This window comes from Alligator sinensis, unplaced genomic scaffold (genome assembly GCF_000455745.1).
Source record: "Alligator sinensis unplaced genomic scaffold, ASM45574v1 scaffold1140_1, whole genome shotgun sequence".
Taxonomy (NCBI): Eukaryota; Metazoa; Chordata; order Crocodylia; family Alligatoridae; genus Alligator; species Alligator sinensis.
Window position 1 is genome coordinate 131,638 of NW_005842441.1, and position 22,410 is coordinate 154,047.

The following is a 22,410-nucleotide window of genomic DNA, read 5'->3' on the forward strand; positions in this document are numbered from 1 at the left end:
AAAATATTTCCTATACTGATGTTTTAATGCAGAACATTTTGAAAGAAGTTTATTTTACTTATAAACATTTATATTTTTACTTGCTCTCTTGCATATTATTCAGGTTGGCTTTCACTGACACCAAAGCAATCTATGCCATTTCAATTTAGTAGGGTTGGTACGACCACCGCCTTCTACCTTTCCCCCAAGGTTATTTATTTTTAAATACAGAATTTTACATTTTGGTCCAAACTGCTTGACTGCCCACTTTCATACCACATCTAGTAATGGCACATAATACTTTCATAGATTCATAGATGTTAGGGTCGGAAGGGACCTCAATAGATCATCAAGTCCGACCCCCTGCATAGGCAGGAAAGATAAAAGATACTTCAAAGTTTCAAAAGAAGATTAGAAGTTTTTTGAGACTAAAAGATTAAAAGTTGATGTTCACAAATAAAACTGACTTACCTGATTTTAGAACATTCAAATTAAAATCCGCATCACTGTGTTCCTTTTCCAGAGTATTGGTGGAGAGGCCATGAATGAGAATAAATTTCTGAGCACAGATCCTGGTACAGGGCCAATGGAAGCAGCTAAACCATTGCCATTCAAGGATCCAAACTTTATGGTAAGTATTTGATTTTAGCAACTGGAAATTCTTTTAGTCGCTGGTACTCAACCTTTTCACCCTGGGGAGGTGGAGCACCCTAATCTAGATTTATGAAGGGGGGAGCGCAGGGAAAACAGCCCAGTCCTGGTCTGGACATTCAGGGGACGGGATGGCAGAGCAACCCCATTCCAGATGTATGGAGGGGATTGGGGTGGAACAGCCCTGGTCCAGATGTGTGTGGAGGGTGGGGGATGCAGCATCCCTGATCCAGATGCATGTGGGGGTGGGGGATGGGGCAGGCCAGCCCCAGTCTAGACACATGGGGGGAGCGAAGCAGCCGTAGTCCCAACATGTAGGTGGGGGTAACAACCCAGCCCAATCTGGATGTGTGGCAGTGCGGCCTAGCCCTGGTCCTCGTTTGCTCCAATGGCCTGGGTGAAGCTGGATCCAGCTGCATGGAAATTCCACTGCACCCTGCTGTCATATTTTCCAACCCATGGTGGAACCTTGCAGGTCAGGTTTCTTGGTTCCACAGGCGGGAGTTGTGCACCCCTGCTTTGAGCCTTAAAATGAAATAGGTGCTAATATACTCTACTATTACTGCATTTCTATTGTTATTATTGTGAAAGTAATTTTAGGAGCCAAATTCAGATGTATCTTTTATCATCAGTTTTAAATAAATTATTTCCTCAAAAGCTCATGTTATAATATGACCCAAAGTGTGCATTAAATTACAAAGCATGAAAATGACACTGGTCCAAGGGCAGGACATGTTATATGCAGTCCTGGAACACGGCCAAAATAGCACTGCTGGATCAAGGCACCTGTAACAGTTTTATGGTATGGTATCAAGGCTAGAAATGAACAATTTATACCACTGTAAATCTAAGAGTCACATCCTTTCAATTATATGGAGCACTTGTTTGTAGCTAAGGTAGGTTGCAAAATAATGAAACTAAAACCAAATCATTAATGTTTGTCTTTTTACACCCTCTCACCAGTTACAACACCAGCACAACTAGGCCATTCTTTCTGCTAGAACTAAAAACAAATACTTTGTATTCTGTCAAAGCTAGGCATTTCAGATTTCAGGTGAGAAGCAAAACTTAAGCAGTTCATGAATTTGGTAATACAGAATTACATTGGAGATGGAGGCAAAGCAGGATGATAGCAAATGATGCAACTTTTTTTCATTCTTGCCTTTCTTTTACAAATGCATCACCTTACTGTTTGGCAGAGCTAGAAACCCTTTGGCATACTATACAAACAGTCTTTGAACCAGTTGGCTTTTCATAGTGCTGTCTTAAAATGGTGCTTAGAAAGAGATTTTAATTTTAATTAAATCTCAGATTTAATTCACAATGGGTACATGTAACAGGTCGCCCTCCCCAGCACCATCTTCCCTGTTATCCGTGCCCTACGTGGGGCGCCCTTGGAGTCCCCTTTAAGGTTTCTTGTGTCCCGCTCTCTACCCGCCTGCCATGTCTTGATGGAAATTTTATACCGATGTTTTTGTAAGCGGGAAACTGCCTATTGTTTTTGTATGTTGGGGTCCTCCACCACCACTGGCCTTAACCCCTGTCTTTCTCTAGCTAGGCCTCCCTATCTAAACCCACCAGATAGGGTTTGACTCTGAGGCTCTAGCTCTTTAGTCTTGGGACTCATGGTCCTCCTTTTTGCTCCAATCTGGAACACAGCTGCCCTGGCCCAGAGGCCCCCCCACCGGCCCCACAGCCAGGAGGTCGCAAGTTTGAAGCTGGGCAACAGCCCCAGACCTCCACCATCCCAGTCCAAAAAAACCCAAAAAAACAAAAAAAAACCCCACACAGGTGCACCTGGCCACCCTGGCCTTTTTGGTTTGTGCTCTCTGGTGCCAGGTCTGTACCCCCAAATACTGTGCCTACACAGGCATTGGAGTTCCCATGCTATAGTGGGGCTCCAGTGAGGTCTCCCCCTTCCCCAGTAGCCTCACCCAAACCACTGGTGTTATTCAATAACAAAAAAAAATATGAACAGTCCTGTCCATGGGCAATAACTGCCATCATGAGAAATGTGATTAAAGAAGGCAGCACGCCAACTTACATTTACGCAGGGGCTTGTGCTTCTGCTCTCCCCTGTCGGCTACAGTCCTTCTTCGGGGGTTGCTGCCACTTCTCCAGGGTCCTCCATAGTTCCCCTCCTCCAGCCTTTGGACCAAGCACCAAGCCTCTCCATGGAGCTCTGGGACATACTCCTTCCCCTTTGGTTGCTGGCCCCTACTGCCCCCCAGCCCAGCGTTTTTATAGTCCTGTCCTGCCCCCTTCTGGTCACCTGACTAGCTGGCCAGGCTCAGCTTTTAACCCCCATCTTACCAGCATGCTGTGCCCAGAAAGTTCTTGTCTTAAAGGGGATGACATGTCTTCTGGTAACAGCGCTAGGGTTCCCTGTTACAGTACATCTACACATGCTATTAATGCAACACAATAAACTCCATTGTAGTTCATGCCGGAGTTTATCACTCCCAGGCACAGCATTTACACGTGTACCCAGGACCACAGCATGTTGAGTCAGGGTGGTGCAGCCCTAGCTGGCAGGGGGTTCTGGTAGTCAGCTTGGCAATCTGGAGCTGTTCCACTCTAGCTCATTGTGCTGTGTAGGGGCTGGCTGGGGCACGAGAGTGCTACAGTATGGGGCTAGCCAGCATGCAGTCCCTGCACTATATTCCCTTGTGTGCCAGCTAATCCCAGTCACTGTCTACAGGTGTTACAGCAGAGTAAATAACTCTGCCATAGGATAATACTTTTCAGGCAGTACTATCCTACTGTGGAGTTAAATAATTTACTCTGGCCTAATAGTGCTGTACATGTAGACAGTGACACTTTACTGCGGAGCTAATTGGTCAACTCCGCAGTAAAGCGCATGTGTAGCTGTTCCCAGTGAGTAAGATATAGCCACCCCGTAGCCTAACACCTGACCCATGAGGCCTCTGTTCATAAAAAAAGGGTACCAAATTGGCCCCTCACTCACAGGTTGCTCTGCTTTTGGCTCCAATTCTCACTGCAGTGTGAAGGGTGTTCAAACCACTGTTTCCTTTGCTGCTTCTTAAATTCTCCCTAAAGCAGCCTCTGGGATGCACAAAGCCTATCACATACCCAGCGTCTTTCCACATAGCTTGTCTGCAGAAATGAACTGATCCAGGTGCCCCTGCTGGCTTCCATGCCCCTGGGGAACATCACTGCCTCTACTCTGAAAATGCTGATATCTGCATAAATCAGATGTGCATATGCGACTTATTAATACTGTTTCTGACATACAATGAAGCTGGACTGAATTTGCCCTAGAATTGTCTTGGTCACTGCACAAACGTTAACTGAGAAAGAACCTGTAGAAGTTTATTCTAGATCAGTGGTGCCCAGCCTTTTTCCCCAGTGGGCCAGATAGGTAGTGCCCAGTCCATCCACAAAGTGGATTCGGCCGGTAGGCCTGATGCAGCACATGGGATTGGCATGATGGGACCTGACCAAGCTGAGGAAGCAGGGGGAAGGGGGCATGGCCCAGCCCCAAACCAGCTACACCGCACTTAGGAATTTGGCAGAAGGAGAGGACTGGCTGTACCAGTTGCCATTGCACCCACACCACCAAATTTCCCAACCCATGTGGAGCCTCGCAACCTGGATGCCATGGCTCTGTGGGCCGAATCTGGACCAGGAGCCAAGGGCTGAGCACCTTTGTTGTAGACCCTTATCTCCAGGACCTGCCATTAACAACTCTGCTGACAACCTAAATCATTTTCATTTGAATTTAATATCATTGGGCAAAACATAATATCAGGTAATTCAAAGATTTAAAACTATGCCAGAAGCTAAGAACAGGTAGCTCCCAGAGGGAATTTCTGGTTGCAGATTTAACAATGAAAATGACTGAAGGAGGAAATTGCCCTTTTAAAAACATGGTTATCAAAATACTTGGATTTAAGACATGATACTGCAAGTCACCGTCAGCCTGCTGGTCACCAAATGTTCAAGGAATTAATAGTGGGATAGAGGGCCGTTCTCCAGCAGGTCACCAGTACCAGCACAGCTTGATGCATGCGCACTTGACAGTTGTTGCCATTTTATTGCTTTCATGTGAGGTGAGACTGGTCTCTTTCTTAGCGGACATAAGCTTGTGTAAGTTCAGTTGTAGGCAGCCTGAACAGAGAGGTCCAGTACTGAAAGAGAAGTACTGTCCTGTATACCTAAAGGAGATCACTGCCAATCAGGTTCATGAACAAATATAGTGAATCATGAACTGCCAGGGCCTCTGATATGCCTTTCCTGCCAACAAACGGTGCAGACAAATGTAATTTATGAAACAGTTCAAAGCATAATGGGTTTGGAACATTTAAAAAGTGGGAAGTTTCCGCTGCTGACAGACATACAGCCTCCATTATATTTGGCTGGAGTACTTAAAAAAAAACAGCGTAGCAGCATGCTTTTCAGCAAGGGTGCTTGACAGGGGCTGCAGTGAACTGCAGCTCCCCTCTGCCTACAGCACTGTTGTTGCTCTGCAGCCTCCCTCTCCTGGGAGCTGTGGCTATACTGTTCCCTCCCACTCCCTTATCAATGATCGCTCTCCTGTGCCCTCTGCCTCTGCTCTCCCCAAGCTGCAACTCAGAGACCAGAGGCTCTCCTGTCCCCTACCTGCAGGATTGGGGCTAGAGAACAGGAATCCTGTTTCTGGAAGTGGGAGTATAGAGCTTTCTAGCTCCAGGGGCAGCAGCAGAGGGAGTGAGGGAGCAGCAGCAGAGGCCAGGGTGCAGGGGGACTAGGGGGAGGAAGGGATAAGAGTGCTGCATTGTGGAGTTCCAGGTAATCCAACCTACCATACCAGTATAAGGTAGAACAAAGTGGTACAAAATAGTACCTGCTCCCTTCAGATACATTATTGTCACTCTTTGTAGCATTTTATCTTACCTGTATATATGTATGCTGGCTTTTTTTAAAGTTTCAAAAGTGTTTAATTGTTATGTCTGTCTACAGCCAAAGCCAATAGTTTGGTGGCACCCTTACAAGAAATAGTTAAGTGCTTTAGGCCCTGGGTTGGGTTGTGCAGCTCAGAAGAACTCATCAGCTTTTGAGGGACCTCATACAGGTATAGGCATCCAAAGCCAAAACTGAAGTTATACAGCTTTGTACTTTAAACAGATAAAGCCTATGATCTTAGGGCATGTCTACAATGCATAATGTAGTGCCACATGGAGATATGTGCTCCTGCCTGTGTAACACACCCCGCTTCTTATCAAGACCAATGAGCACTCTACTACTATGGCTATGCTGATTCCTGTTTGCTTCCTGTATTCAAGCTAGCTCAGGCCCTGTCTACAGAGCACTGTACTGGTGTCATGTACACACATCCTTAATTTATTTCACTACTTTAAAGCTCTTTTTGTACAGCAGTTTTTAGCTGAATTGTCAGCAAATATTCATGGTGCCTCTTACATGACATTCCCTAGGTGCTTCTTGCAGATATTTTTAAATTTTTTGAACAGCCAAATATTCAAATCTAGTACAGCATGTTTTTGTTGTTCCTTTTAATTAGAAACCATAATTCTTCAGAGTAATATGTCATTTCTAATTTTGCTATAGGTAAGCAAATTAACAATTTGATCAGAGAACTCTGTGAAATCCTGAAAATGGGTATAAACCATATTTAATTTGGTGGAGTTTTTATTTCATACATTGTTTATTTCTACCTCTCCCACCACGCAGAAAAAAAGACAACTGAATTATCAGATACAGCCTACCACATGGTTGAAAGGGGAGAGGGAGGGTGGAAATCACATTTGGATTATGGGAGTAAGGTTTTTCTTTGAAGCTCTGTATGTTGTTTTAATGAAAACTGCATAAACTGGTATTCATTGTGACAGGGGGGGGGGGGGGGGGGTGTCGTCTTGCATGTGTGCCATGAAATTTACTAAAACTGACCATTCCAAAAATTGTTGGACGGAGAAAACAGGATTCAAAATAGCAACAAAATTTGGGGTGTGCTTCATAGCCTAGTGAAGTTATCCAGGTCTTCTCGTTGGTCCTAAGTGACAGCAATCATAAAAATACATGCCTTAAGTTTGCAGCAGGGAGAGGGAAATACATATTGTGATTCTGAAACATGATAACACATCTATTTCCATCCTTTAAATCAACAGTATCTTTCTGACAATGTTATCTCTGTTACAGAGGTGTTAGTTTTATAGTAAAATGCTCCATGTATTTTTCCTACTGGATATTCATTGTGAAAAAAGTTGCTATATCTCACTGGCTCACAAGTATCCTCCGAGAGTGCAGAGTTAACTCCGTAGAAAATCTTTTCATGACAAATCTCATTCCTTTATCATTTCCAACTCCTCTGGTTCTCATACACTTTACACACTAATTTATAAAATAAATCGCAGCAAAAATACATTTGCAGAACTTTGTGAGAATTTTGATAAGGCTCATGTGGCAGGTAGCAATTATTAAGCAAGATAACACCACCTCTCCAGTTGTAAAAACATTTTCTTTTCAGAGGTAAAACTGAGAAGCTGTGTCCTTTGATCATTAGAAATAGTACAGTATGTTGTGGATCCTCTGCTTCTGGATGGACATAAATAAATTACTTCATAGCAGTCACATTTGATAACTGAAATTACCATTATAATAAGTGTAGCAAGCCTTTCTTTAGTACAGCTTTCAAAATGCAAACTAGCCTTGCTAGCACAACATTCTATTACTCTTTTTCTATTCTTCTGTCTCTTTCCATCTGAAAGAAAAATAAGATTTCCAGAAAGCTTCTCATAGCATTGATTACATTTTGTAAGGTCAGTTTTGTTTTCACAGTCACTTAAAACTTACAAGAGACACAGCTTCACCTGTAATTTTGTACATGCAATCTAAAGGACAGAGAATTTAGACAAGCAATCACAATTTTAGATACATCCCCACACTAATAAGTTTTAATATAATGGAAGGTGCATGAGTACTGAATCTGGTCATCTCAGACTCATGCTAACCATATTGATTTTTCTATTTCCAAGTAAAAAGCAGATTTTCATTTCCTTCAGCTAATCCCAAACATAGTAGTTTTGACACAGTCCAAAAAAAGCTTTATTTTCCCTGCAACCAAGAGTAAAGTGTACAGTGTAGTAGCTTACTGATTAAGTGAGGAGAACAAATAGTTCATGACAAGATGAAGCATGTCTCATATTTTTCTGAAATAAAAATGTCATATTTTGAAATAATATGTATTTTTTCTCTAAACACCACATTTTAATTCTAGCACTCTGGCATTGGTGGAGCAGCAGCTGGCAAGAAGAACAGAACTTGGAAGAACCTAAAACAAATTCTTGCTTCTGAAAGGGCATTACCATGGCAACTAAATGATCCTAGCTGTAAGCTGCTTAGATGTTTTGCATGTATTTATAAACAATAACATCCACACAAATAACTTTCTTTAAAATGAACGTAAAATTGTTGCATCTATGCATGCAATAACCCAGTTGAACAGATTCCAGTGATTCATTCAGAATAGCTTGGCCCCACTATCACCACCAAATGGAGTTACTTGAAAAAGTGTTGGAAAGTTTGTCTGAGAGAGATGAGAAGGATGCAAGGATATTAAAATGTAGTCCTAAATGGCTTATTCAGGTCAAGATTTTGTCACTTTTGCTTAGGCTGAGTAACAACCTACTTTACAGATAGCCCCTACTGGTATGTATAAACGTACCTGTCACTTTAGTGACTTCAGCTTGTATAGATATACGCCAGCTACCTTTAAACTTTCTAGCCCAAGTTTGCTAGCTGTGCAAGTGCTGCAGCATGAAGTTCTGTACAGGCTAATTGTGTGAGTATATATACCCAGATTCTCAGGTGGGTTTTGTCTCTCAGGCTGAGCTCTATGCTGCTGTGGCAAACCCAGATCTGTTACTTTCAAACCAGCATAGGTAGTGTCTGTGCCATGCTAGGAAGCCCCATCCTGGAAACATCCCCTGCTTGTGCATGCGGAATGCTGAAAATACGTAATACAGTTGCTATTGAAGCAGTGTTGGATGTGCCTGGGGCAGCTCTAAAAAGCACATTGTAGTATTTGGAACCTCAGAATGGCCTCTGTGTGGGGCACCAAAAAAGCCATACAATATTTCCTTGTAAATAAAATGGAAGGGTGGGTGTATTTTCATGTTAATGATCACTAGCACTGTTTGGCATGATGTACACATTCCGGTAGTCTACTCAGTAAGTGACTTTACTCAGCATAAGCAAGAGTCAGAATCAGAGAACTGGGCCCTTGGTTTTTACTCCGGTAGTCTATAAGAACTGAGTAAGCACACTGGAGTGCGCACCCATGTATACGTCAGACCCCGTGCTTCATATAAATATAACTTGTCATTTTAAAAATTATTTTAGATGTGACTGTTTGGAATAAAATGTAGACAACTCTTTTCCTGGCTGTTATAACTGACAATCCTTGTATAGTGTCATTTCCACTCCATTCTATTTGCAGTAGTAAATTTTCATTAAAAAAAAAAAAAAGCAAATGTAGAAACAAATGTAATTGCATGTCTAAAAAAACAGCTGCCTGAAGCATTAATACCTTTTGAATTATAGTCTTAAAATGCACACCATGATTAAAAGATCTGATCTCCTAAATTGGAATGCTTCAGCCATAAATTCTCATTGTGGGGAGGAAATCTCGTGCATGTTGTTGGGGGGAGGAAACTTACTATATGAAAGATATTTTATAGATACCAATACGTTACAGAATTGGGAATTTAACTACTGATGCAAACAAGGATATGTCTGAAAGGCTGTTTGCATATAAAAGCAGTTACTATTTATGTCTAAGGGAAGCCAAAGAATAGCAATTTCCAGAATTAAATTTAAATGTTGAGAATTTTCTAGGTCATTGACCAGGCTTAAAATGGTACATGCTTAAAGATTTATCTGATTTAAAAGATTACTTTGCTTTTCTGGATTATGCTATTTCAGAGTGTCAGTCTTGAGCAACATTTGTTGGTTTTAACCTATGGCAGGCATAACAAATGGCTATTTTTGCGAATATCTTTAACCTCAAGGGAAGCTGTCATTAAGACTCGCTTGTAAGTAATATGTTTGCTATGTAATAGAAATAGCCTTCTAGCATTTTTCTTTATTTAGGGGCCAGTTCTGTACTTGCTGGTTAGGTGAATGGGATCAGGGCCTTAGCGTAGTATAACAGGTTAAAAGCTTTTCAGGGATAAATTCTGCTTAATGCATCTTTGTCCTGGTACTTTTAGTTTAACACATTTAAAGTCAATGTTTTATATCTATGTCTGTTATCTCCTCAAGTGTGTTTTTAACAAGTTTAGCTTACTGGAATCACACTGGCAAGCAAGGAGGTAACCTTTTCTTCCCTTCTCTTTTTGGCATATCTCTAGATTTTAATATTGATGCTCCTCCTTCCTTTAAACCAGCCAAGAAATACTCTGACATTTCAGGACTTCCTGTAAGTATTTTTTTGTTGTCTACAATTGCCATCTCATTTCTCACAACACAAAGCAAAGACTGTTAACAGCGTTACTCAGTTTAGTCAGGCCCCATTAGAATATGCCTAAACAGATTAAGGGCAAAATCTAGATTGGTCCCATAGGTGCCTAGATGGGATATAAGTAGAAGACAGACATCTGTTTTTAGAAAAATGGTCCAGACAGGACCTGTTCCTGAGCCTGCAAAAACCCTTAGGCATCCTAATTCATTCAGTATCACCACTTTGGACAGCAGAGTCCCTGAGTCTCCAATATTTGGGCTTCTGTACATGGTTGGAAGTGGTCTAATTTGAGCACTTAGACTCCTGACTCCCATCTAAACTGTCACAGTTCAGAGTGGACATGTAGGGTGCTGAGAAGTGATGTTTGTCGCACAATCAATTTCTTGAAAGTGCTCTACAGCCATGCCCTGACAGAAGTGCGTGGCTGCAGAGGGCTTTAAAAATGCCCAATCATATGCCAAATTAACCCTCATGTAATGAGGGTTCAGATGAAAGTGCTCAAAAGCAGAGCACCTTTGTTAACTTCTGTCTGTCCCTGTGCTCAATCAGGGCTGGGCTGATGCAGCCCAGCCCCACCCCCAATGCTGTCTGCAAGAAGGAAGGGGAAGAAGGGAGGGGGAAGAAGCTGCAGGCTGGGGTTTACCCAGCTTGAGTTGGAGACGAGGGTAAGTAGATTGGAGCCCCCTCACCTTGCCTACTCCTGCAGACAGCACTGGAGCTGGGAGGGAGGCAGGGCTAGGGGAGAGAGGCTATGGACAGGCAGCTTCTAGATCAACTCAAAGTAGAGCTCAATCCCCCACCTTCCCCAACCCAATAGTGAACATCTGTTGGGTCCAGGGGGTCGCTCTAAGTCATGCCGCTTTCTGTGAAGCACCATGAGTTAGAGTAGGGAGCTACAAATCTTGTCAGCAGCCAGGATGTCACCAAAACTGTATTTAAGTTCCTGGAGGGACCTAATCCATTAAGTGTCTTCAGAACATTTAGCATCGAGTTCAGTGCAGAGTGACACTGAAGGGTAGACTCTGTCCCTGCTCTGTGCAGCATTCAATTCAGCCATGATTCTGGAAAAAAAATCTTTTTTTCCTGTCATTCCGCCTTTCGAAAACAAGGCATATGTGGTTGATATGCAAGAAAATGTGGTGTGTATGTTGGTATGTACAGAACATCCTTAGAAGTTGGGTGTCAGCTTATCCTTACCACTGTCACAGTTGCTGGTAAGTTGGTAGCAGCTTGTGGCTAAGCAGCGGCCCAGTTTGGTGGCAGCAGCGCAGGATTAAATCCTGAGCTGTGGTGTTTGCAAGGAGAGTTGGGTGGCTGAGCAGCACTCTGCCCCTCTTGCATGCAGCCAGAGCCCAGCACAGAGCCATCCCCTTGCAACCGTTAACAGTGCCCCATGTTTCCATTCTAATGTAGGAATCCACTTCCTACTTTAAAACATGGACCCCAGTCTTGGAGGGGTAGTTTTTGGGAAAGAACATGTGCATTGTATGCAAGTAAATGTGATTAACATCAGTGAACCATTCAAGTAATGAGCATCATAGGAAAACTAATTAGAAAATAAATAATTAAATCTTCAGAGCAAGGTTTGAATAGCTTGAATACAGGCTGAGGCCACGCACTGAACAATGAGGAGAAAACACATTTTTGAACACCTGCTAATTATGTGGGCACTGTTGTCCTCCCTTCTCTTAGTCAGTGTAGTGAACGCTTTTTTCAGGGCATTGTCTGTGCTGCCGCAGGCAGTGTGTCCCTCTTTGCAGACCCTAAAGAATGACTAAAGATTCATTCAGTGGCAAAAAACTCAGACAGGTTTATTACCTACAAAACACCAACTCCCTAACATTCATGTCCAAGAAGCTAGAAGTTTTTAACCCCAGATCTGGTGGTAAGACACAGGCAAAACTCACATATTGTTATCCCCTAGATCTGAAGCAAAAGTTCCAAAAGTTTCCAGTCTCTCTCTCTCATATGGAGAATCAAAACATTTTTTTTCATAGATGATTCATAGATGCTAGGGTCAGAAGGGACCTCAACAGATCATCGAGTCTGACCCCCTGCCCTGGGCAGGAAAGAATGCTGGGGTCAGATGACCCCAGCCAGATGCCTATCCAGCTTTCTCTTAAAGACCCCCAAGGTAGGGGAGAGCACCACCTCCCTTGGAAGCCCATTCCAAATTCTGGCTACCCTTACTGTGACTAAGTTCTTCCTGATGTCTAGCTTAAATCTGCTCTCTGTCAGTTTATGACCATTGTTCCTTGTTACCCCAAGAGGCGCCCTGATGAACAGACCAACATTTTGAACATGTCATACAATTACATAGCAAACAAACATCTTTAGTTACCATCATCCTCATACCTCTTGTCATTATCATGTTTTCTAGACTCTCTGGCAGTATCCTTAACCATCAACTTTACCAAGGGTCTTATAGGGACATTCCAGGCTAAGCCTTGGGAGAGTGAAAGGTCAGCCTTCAGTGAGGCCTGCTTTGGTCAAGGATCTAGCAACGCTTTTATATGAGTTGTAAATGTATTGATCAATGTTTGTATTAAATCAATACCCTAGCAAGGCCTACAAGCAGCACCCATCCATTCTATTCACTGAATGAGCCAGGGATCCTGTTGCAGAAAAAGGGTACTTGATCATGGACATGCAGAGAGGATTTATAAATAACCTTAGCACTGGCATTTCTTGACTGTACAGCCTTATTTTTTTACATTGATTTTGATTAAATACATTATAGATGGAGGGAAATGGTACATTCCTAGCACAGTTCTTTGAGCAATGGTTAACCTTGAAGCTAGACAGGGGATTAGACTATTGGTCCAACCATGCACTTCCTACCCAGCACAAAGCATTACACATACCTCTTTCCTCTTCCCTCACCCCCCATGAAATTACTTGCTTTCAGCCAGGAATACTTTCATATTTATACTGCTAGTTAACTTATTTTGTTACAGTAGCATGTCAGTTCCCTGACCAGTTTTCGGTTGTACCATGGTACCAAGTAATAAAGAAGAAAGTCTTTAGCCCATAGATCTTTCCATCTACCTCAGACAAGGGACCTAATGCATGGATGAAGCAGACAATAAGGGGAGGGTGGTGAGCATCTAGCAACATTGACACATTTTAGCAGTAAAGCTGCAATCACAGGTGGAGTCGAGCATCTATTTCATATCTCCTCCCCTTACAGTTGCTCTGCAGGTGTTAGCAGCAGCCATTCTAGGTGCTGTTTGGATTACAGTAATATGTCTAGCCTCGTGCATAAGAGATAAAGAGTCCAATTTTATGGAGGAGTGCTGTCTGAGGGTTGGGGGGATTAATAGCAGAGGCCCTTACCTACTGCAGCACCTCAAAGAGCTGTAGCTCTTCCCCACTAACCCTTGATCATCATCAGAATTAGCCAGAAATATTGACTAAACAGGCTGCTGATGTTTCTAACTACTTTGTAAAGATACGTTAAATTTTAGCTAGCCAGGTCATAAGGAAGCAAGGTAAAGTTCTCTTGATGCCAGCAGACTCCTACCTCTACTCCCCCAACCTCCATCACTGAGCTGCAGAAATGTAACTTTTCCAGGATGATACAAATAATCTCTGTAATTTTAAAGGCTGCTTTCAGCATGCTCTAATTTTCTTCCCTTTTTATTCTCAGTTTTTCTAATTTTCCATCTGCAGAAGAGAGATAAATTACTGTGAGACAAATTTTTTATTTTGCTTATGGCTGGGAGGTTTCTTTGGAAGATGTTTTAAAAAATCACACATAACCATCTTTCTTATTAAGATAACAAAGACAATATGGTCTTTAAATTGCTGAGCCAAAACTATTTCATAAGTAGCACTAGATTTACTTACAGAATCACTTTCTTAAAAAGGTAATGCCAGGGTTACCAAAATATTTAAAAACCAAATACAAAAACTTTCTCCCCTAAACCCCTGTGAGAAATTCAGTAGCATTTGCATGAACAAACAGTTCCTATTAAGAATACAACATTCCCCAAGAATATTTATTTGATATAACTCATGCAAGGAACAATAACATCATCTAACTTGCATTTTGATGCGGTCTTCATTTTGTTGTCTTAAATACATAGTTCCAAATTCTGTTGAGTCTCTTTCTGTGGGGTGATAGGGGGAATCAAATCCCTTAGGGTAGGGACAGACATTACACATAAGCTGGTTTAAGTGATAAGAAACTGGTTTAAACCTGTAATAGAACATAAGTTCAGTGCACATAAACCAGTTTCAAAATGGCTGAAACTGGTTTAAGATATATCTGGTTGAATGTAATATCAGACTTAACTGATTTGGGTCAAACTGGTTTATGCAATGTCTATCCCAGACCCCTTCCTGGTTTAAGTTAAACCAGAGTCCCCCAGCATCTCTGATGCTTTGCAGCCCTGGGCTGGGCTCCCTGCTCCAGAGAACAGGCTGTCCCTGTCCATCTCCTCCCTAACCAGAGCTCTGTTGGAGACTGCAGGCACAGCAGCATCTGCCTGGCTTCCCATGCTGCTCGCTGCTCAAGCAGAGATCCACCCTCACTCCCATCTCCCACAGCACAGACCCCAGCCCCATGAACCCTAGGCATGCTAGCTAATTCTAAGAGGTGTTTGTGTCTTCGATTTCACAGGGAGAGGCAGACAGAACAATGTCCACTTAGGGCTTTTTGGAGCTAATCAACAGGTCAGCTGGTAATGTCCTTCCATTCCTTCCTTGGTAAAAGCTGTTTAAGAAGAGCTTGAACTAATGAGAGAAGCTTTTGTTTTACCGATGGGCTGATAAACACTGTGTTATCAGGCCCCTACTAGTTTTATCAGCCCCTTGCTGGTTTGCAGCCCTGTCAGGTTTGCAGATAGTATGAAGAAGCAGGGAGAGGGAGATTGAAAAGCTCACTATCATCAACAGATGCATGCACTGCACTGCACACATACCCTTTGCCTCAGAGTGCTAGCTAAGGGTTGGGGACTGGCAACACTCCCACCACTTGAACAGCAAGCAGAGAAAAGTCTCCCTGCCAGCTCCGGGGCTAGCACCCCAGGGGAGCCTGGAGCTGTTGGGAGCAGATTTGCTCCCAGGAAAGGCTTACTGTGTATTATTTTACTTGCACTTGCAACCTGACCCACTTTTAAATCCCTTGTTAGGGAAAGCTGACAGGGAAGGGCTGAGAGCACTAATAGGGTCTCCACAGGATAAAACTAACAACAGCACCAGCAGTTTCTGCTGTGTGGGCTTAACAGAGAGAAGATACCATGGAGAGTGATTTGCCCCAACCTAGCCTGGTGTGGTGGGTACCCTACCTCTCGTACATTCAAGTTTTCTGTGGTAACAGGGAGGGAAGGGTGATGGGGTACATCCTAATATAGCAAAGGATGAGCAAGGCCAAGGTTAGTTGTGTCACATGACCATGCCACAAGGCTGAAAGCTGAAATCAGCAGTGCAAAATGCTCAAGTTCCTTATCAGTTTAGTCACAGAACTGAGGGCTGGGAATGTTGTTTGTTTCAGAAACCATTTTAAATGCTGCAGTTCTACACAGGCAGGGAAGCTGGCATACAGGGCAAACAGGGCAGCTGTAATTCATCCTCTTCTAGGGTCATTTATTGGCAACAACCCCATTCTTTGGAGAACTGCCTTGTAGAGGAGGACAACAGGCACACAGTTGCTAGGGTGACTTTAAGGAGCTGCTGCAGTTTCCTTTGCTCTTGATTGATTGGAATGAAGTAAGTTGTGCCCACTGATACATTTAATACATTTGGATGCAACAGTTTACAGGAATGTTTTCTTCCTCTAAGCTTGGACATGCAAAGTGGAAAAAGAGGAATGACTAACTTTGTTAAGAGGAGCCCAAAAATGCCACTAGCAAGAATCCCTAGTTTTTTTGCATTTTAATTTATCAACTATTAGGCAGTTTTCTGGACTGGGGCAAGATTTTGTTTGACATTTATTGAGATTTTCTTTAGTGTCTCCTTGTTTCTTTCCCAGGCCAATTACACAGACCCACAGAGCAAGCTGAGATTCAGTACCATTGAAGAATTTGCCTACATTCGCATGCTGCCTTCAGACGTTGTTACAGGTTACCTGGCTCTAAGAAAAGCAACAAGTATAGTTTCCTAAAACTTCAAAAATGTTACTGAATGATCCATCATGAATAGGGATAAGATTCAGCATCTCAGCTGAGACCATGGGGTTAGGGTTTTAACCAATGTGTTTCATATTTATTTGAAAGTGGCTACTATTGAAATGTGGATTGAAAAGAATATTTGATCTTCATTTTGATAAATGATTATATTTTCTGGCTTACCGACTTGTAAACAGGATCCAGTTCTGGCCCCAGAAAAGTCAACACAAGTTATGCCACTGATTTCAATGCGACTTTAGGTGAGGGTGTGAAGGAATGAGTTTTGTACAGGACCTGGGACCAGGAACTGAGTCCAAACATGCCTCAAACTCCCTTTGTGGCTCTGGAGGGGCCACAAACTGTGGGTTCCCATTTTCCCCTATCTGCAGAATGGGTAAAGTACTTCTGAGTACCATTGTGGGGATGAACTGATGAATGTATATGAAGCATTTTGAAGAAGTGCTTTGTCTAAGTGCCAACAGGAGAGTTGTTTTGTAATATAGAAACTCATCTGCACACACTACCGGCCCTGGAGGAGCTAGGGTGCACACCATGTGGGTCAACTCTGGACCCAGAGGTATCACTAGAGGATGGATGATGGGGCTCCATGAGCTGGATCTTGTGATACCCCTCCCTTAAATGGCTCTGACCCTTCTCCCCTGTAATGGTAATTAGAGAGGCCCTGTTACAGTTCCCAGCTGTAAATACCCACTTCACAGAGGTGCCAGCCTACAGGCCTGAGTTTGAAATTTCTGAATCCAGTTGACGGATGGGATATTAACTGCACCCCTCTCTAGTATCTCCTATTGCCTGGCTTCTTTAGCTGCTTCCTGCTGTGAATTCCAATCCTAGCTCTGCACAGAAAGAACAAGGAGCTTTGGACATTGACCCTGGGTTGGTGAACACCATTCCCAAAAGTAAGGCAAAAAATCTCAATGTCACTCCACCCAAGCCCCTTTTTTGGATGTGGTCCTTCATGAATTGTAATGCTCAGGTTAAAGAAAAACTGAGTCACTGTACTGTAATGGCCAAGTGTAGTAGCTCTAGTCTAATCTCAACCCTGCTACTGACTTACTTTGTGATCCTTGGCACATCATTTCACCTGCCTTGCCTTCCTCATTGTGAAATGGGGATAACCTAATTTAAGATTCTTATCTCACAGGGACACAGTGCAGCTAAGTTAATGTTTACAACATGTTTTGAATACACTGTCCTATACAAGTGTTAGTTACCACATAAATGCCTCTACTGAAGAAATGAATATTCAAGGTGAAATGAATATTGACTTACTTTCAACTCCTGAACAAGGTAGGCAGTAATGGGACATATTACATTTACTAAATAAATCTAGGATTTAATGCCTATTTTTTATGATCTAATACTCACAAAAACAAGTTTTAAACATCTCTAACATGCTTACAGTAGATCCCCCAAAGCCCTGGATAACAGACAGTGCCACAACTGTTTGCAGGCAACGGAGAATATTATGACAATATCTCTCTTGAGGCCCATAAACACCCTAGGCAGATTCCCTTTGCATGTGGGCTTTAGAAGGGTTTTTTAACTTAAATACTAAAAATGCATCTGAGATAGGTTGAACTCTGATATGAAAAGAAAACATAGTACTCCAATCAGTATTGCTGCAAATAACCAGACAGCAGCTCAGGAAATTGGAGTTAACCACAGTTTATTGGCTCCTACAAGTATTTTTAAAATTCTCTTGGAATGAACCCATTAGGGAATGCTATTACATACAATTACTCTCAGGAATGCTGTTCATGTGATTCCCTACAGTTATGCATGGTATCACAAAGTGTCTCCTTCTTTGATTAATTATAATCAGATTTGTTTCAGAGTTTCTACTGTATTTGTGTACATTAAATAGCATTTTTCAGAATGCAAGTCATTCCTGGAGGAATGGAAACAACTGATAAATGCATTTTAAGATTCAGAGATCTACCTTTTTCACTGCCCCCACCTTACCCCCAAAGCTCCTCTCTGACCCCATTATGTCTTTTTGGTGATTGTTAGCTTCTTTTTTTATTCCCCGCTTCCTCAAGGCTTCATTCCTTCACTTCATTGGTTATTGCTTCTGTTTTCATGATTTCTAGTGGTTTACAGTCAAAGTTGTAGTCAAGACAGGAAGTGGTGGAAGCCATTCCTGTGAGATATGCAACATTAAGCTGAACAAAGTCAATTTATTAGGTGTTGTATCCAAAATATACTTGAAATTGCAGGAAGCTGGACTAGTAGATCTTTTCTGTGCCCAGTACCTGTTATTCAATTTTCTGGATTCTTTTGTCTTTAATATAGGGACCTGCTACTGCTTCTCTTAGCTTCAGCAACAGCAGGATTGAGGATTAACTACATAATTACATCTACTCAAATGCAAACAAACCAAGAGCTGATATATGTGACTGGGAAGCAGTTTTTTTTTAATGTATTTTTGTGGGCTACTTTAAGGGAGATGAAGACCAAAAAGAATATTCACCCTTATAAATAAAAAAACTCTATAGTTAAATTGGACTGAGAATCCAGAACCAGAAAGGAGTTTGAAAAAGAGAACATTGACATGGTCCCTTATTTTTCACTGAATGGGAATTTCATTCAGAAAATGGATTTTGCCTAATAATGTATTCATATGTATAAAATTGACAGGCCACAATCCTGTTATTGTCTTTCTATGAATAGTTATCCCTTGTTATTAATGATAATAGACTGGGGTTGGCAACCCAGGGGTTCCTTGCAAGTTGGATCTAGCCTGTGGAGCCAGCGGATCTAACCCATGGAGTTCAGGCTTTGGCAGTAGGAGAATCTACTGTGCCATGGTGAGAAGCAGCAGCAGTAGATGGGTCCTAGTGCCAACTAACTTCAGACCCAAGTTGGGTCATTCCAGTGTGTGGCCAAGAAGGGCTGTCAATCACTGATACAGACCACGTCAGTGTCAAGTATATTTACAGGACTTGGCTCTATTATATCACCTTGCTGTAGCATGTTCCTGGTTATTTCTCTGATAACCTAATAGCACAAGTTGCTAAGCATCCTCAACTCCCATGGATTCATCTTCAGAACTTTGTTCTTATTCCTCTTTGAGGAGAAATGACTGTCTACCTGTCTACTAGAGATTAAGACTCTATGTTTCCATACTACTATGTGACCTACTAGCTATTGTTCTGCTTACCAGGCTTTTGGTTTGAAGTAAGGTACAGTTACTATAGGTGTGTGGTATAGAACATATCTTCGAGGTCCCTGGTCAGAGCACCCTTCTCACTATGGCCCAGGGATGGGGACCCCCCAGGGAACCACTGAACAAGAGTTTTCCGAGGACGTAGAAGCAGCAAGGGAACACACCTAAAAGCATCAAAACTCTCAATTACTCAAGGGTACAAGGAGGAAGTAGGACATTTAAAAATGAAGAATAGCAAAGGAAAGATGACCAACTAGGCCCCATTCATTCTGTTATTAATAGAAATGTTCAATCCCCCACCTGATTAAATCACTTCCCTGAAGGAGAAATGAATAATTACTAATAAATTAAAGTGCAAAGCATTTATCACTTGAGAATTTGCAAACGTGTTTTGAGGCTTCTTAGTATCTGCATTTTTTTTTTACATACGGTTTGCATATTCAGAGAATAGGCCATTTTCTTTTGAGAGACAGCACAGAAGGGAGGTCGTTCACAGATTTCCTGTCAGATCCTGAAGATTTGGCTTCATGCTGTTTGTAGAAGGAGACCCAGTCAAGCAATCTGAACATTGCCTCAGAACACTTCAATCACACCAAGATGATGATACCATAAATACTAAAATTCACAGAAATCCTTTTTTATTTTTTCTCCTTTTAGTGTGTGTATTTTGATTACAAGTCACTTTTCTTCGCCTGCTGAAAAGTGGGTGGGCTCAAATACAGCAATATATTTTCATGTACAAAAAAGCATTTTAAGTCCAGTTGGTATCTATAAGTATTGTTCGACTTGGCTTTCTATTATCTGAGGAGCTTACCAAATCCAGTACTTTCAGATGATTACAGTATTGTAAATCACAGTCTACAAACTGCAATAGCTGTAATCTCTTGGGAGACCTACTAATAACTAATAAACTGCATTTAAACTACTGGTAAATATTGCTTATGTAAATGAATAAGGTTCATGACCTGAGATTATGCATTTTAAGTATGGAACATTGCCTTCCTTAATGCAGTAGTTTGAAATCAGTGATCTATGTATTAACTGTACTCAAAAGCAATAAACAATTGCTTATTGTTGCCAAGCTTCTCTTTCTAGATAAATTATTCTCTCATTCATTTGACCATTAACTGCAACATCTTAGTTATTCACCTCTCTTAAACCTGCCATTAGCTCAACAGGGAATATAACAAAGGCAGGCAATTATTTCGGACAGAGGGTCACTTACCGAGTTTGGGCAAGCTGTCGAGGGCTGCAAGAGTAGCCCCACCCCTTGACAGGTGCCCCGCCCCCTGGTCGCCATCTTGTGACCAGAAGTCCCACCTGCTACCCCTGACCTTTGCCAATATAAGTCTCTCCCCTTGTCCCCAGAAGTACTTCTTTCAGCAAGGGGTTTTGCCATCTCCAAACCAGAAAAATACCAAATTATATTCTAAAAGAAAACATCTACAGCATTCATTAATTTGATTTCAAAAATAGTTTTGTCCTGATTTATATGTGTTTGTGTAGTGTACATAGAGGTGATTGCACAGTAGCTTAAAATGAAGTCTTACTCTTGTATGTTGTGGGGGGCAGGTATAGATTTGTGGGGGGCTGTGGGTATGTGAGGTGTGGGGGAGGGCATGGGTGTGTCTGTGTGGGTGGATAGGTGTGGGGTGAGTGAGCATGTGGGGGTGAGTGTGGCTATGTGAGGTGTGGCTGTGTGTCTGGGTATGGGATTCATGGGGTGGCTGGGGTGTGTGAGAGGGTGGGTGTGGGGGTCTGCATGTATGGCAGTGTAAGGGTGGGTGTGGGCGCATGTGTCTGGTGGGGTGTGCTTGTTGGACTCACCCTACAAACATACACACACACACACACCCTCTGCCCCTGCCTACACCCCCCTGCCCCTGCTTACACACATGCACACACCCTCTGCCCCTGCCTACACACACACCCCTCCTGTTCCTGGCCCCAGTGTACTGGTGTAGCCCATGCTCCTCAGTCTGGCAATGCAGCAATGTGGTGCTGGAGCACTATGGGGGCAGGAAGGCAGGGAAATGGCTGGGGGTGGAGCGGGGCGGCGCCGCTCGGTCCTGCGGGCTCCCCCTGGGTCCTACTGACCCTGACTCCTTCATCTTTGACAGGCATCCAGGAGTAAATAAATATTCAATTACTAAATTTTTAGGGGCCCCACAGACTGGATAGAATGGTTTGGTGGGCCGAATCTAGATCTGGCCCGCAGGCCGTATTTTGCCCACTCCTAGAATATTATCTGGTCCAGTGGATTCCCAGCCATCCCCAGTGTACTAACACTGGGATCTACTGGCAATGTTCACTTTGCATAAAGTTTCACGCAGGAAAAATAACCAGAAATACACCAAAAATGTATATGAGACAGACCACATTTTCCACATACCAAATCACACGTTTTGCATGAGAGGAGTAGAAATAGACTGATCATACATGTGTGATAATGTTCTAAAAAAGAACATTACACTCAAAGTAGGTTCTCAGAGCATATTCAGAGCATGGGGAAGGGAGGATAAAGTTAAAAGAAAACCATTCACTCACTATGGGGCAAAGAAGGTTTGACTAATAAAAGTACATGAAATATACCCGCGGAGCCCCCCGCCAACCCCCAGCACAGCCGGGGTAAGCGGGGCCCGTGGAGAGAGGGGGCTAACCCCTTAGTGTGTGTGTGGGAGGAGGCGGCTGAGTGGAGCCGGGCCGGGTCAAGCCCTGCCCAGGCCCCTACTTGGCCCAGCCCCCCAGGGAGAGAGAGAGGAGGGGGGTACTCATCTGTCCCCCTCCAGTAGGGCAGGGTCCCCCAAATCCCGGGCAGGGCCCCCTTATTGCCCTAAGAGCAGCTTCCTCGACGGCAGGCCCACTGCGCATGCGCGCAGTTTAAAAGGGCCCGCCGACCGGGAAAAAAGCCCCGGACCCTGCCAGAGCGCCCCCCAGGGTAGACAGCCCCAGCCGTAGCCAGCCTCCCAGAGGCATGACACGGATGGGCACGCGCCGCACCCCGA

General features: G+C 43.0%; 1 protein-coding gene across 3 annotated transcripts in view; it reads left to right on the top strand.

The window, feature by feature from the left end:
* Positions 1 to 418: 418 nt before the first annotated feature.
* INO80C (INO80 complex subunit C) overlaps positions 419 to 22,410 on the top strand; it is a 46,768-nt gene continuing 24,776 nt past the window's right edge. Inside the window, exons 1-5 of one of the 3 annotated variants that reach the window (XM_025212023.1) lie at positions 441 to 610; positions 7,865 to 7,976; positions 9,999 to 10,066; positions 16,083 to 16,200; positions 18,532 to 18,883. In XM_025212023.1, coding sequence (XP_025067808.1) covers positions 521 to 610; positions 7,865 to 7,976; positions 9,999 to 10,066; positions 16,083 to 16,200; positions 18,532 to 18,554 — 411 coding nt within the window. In that variant the 5' untranslated portion in view covers positions 441 to 520 and the 3' untranslated portion in view covers positions 18,555 to 18,883. Of the gene's footprint in view, positions 611 to 7,864; positions 7,977 to 9,998; positions 10,067 to 16,082; positions 16,201 to 18,531; positions 18,884 to 22,410 lie in introns of those variants that run through there. The other 2 variants (XM_025212019.1, XM_025212020.1) reach the window with 2 other exon arrangements.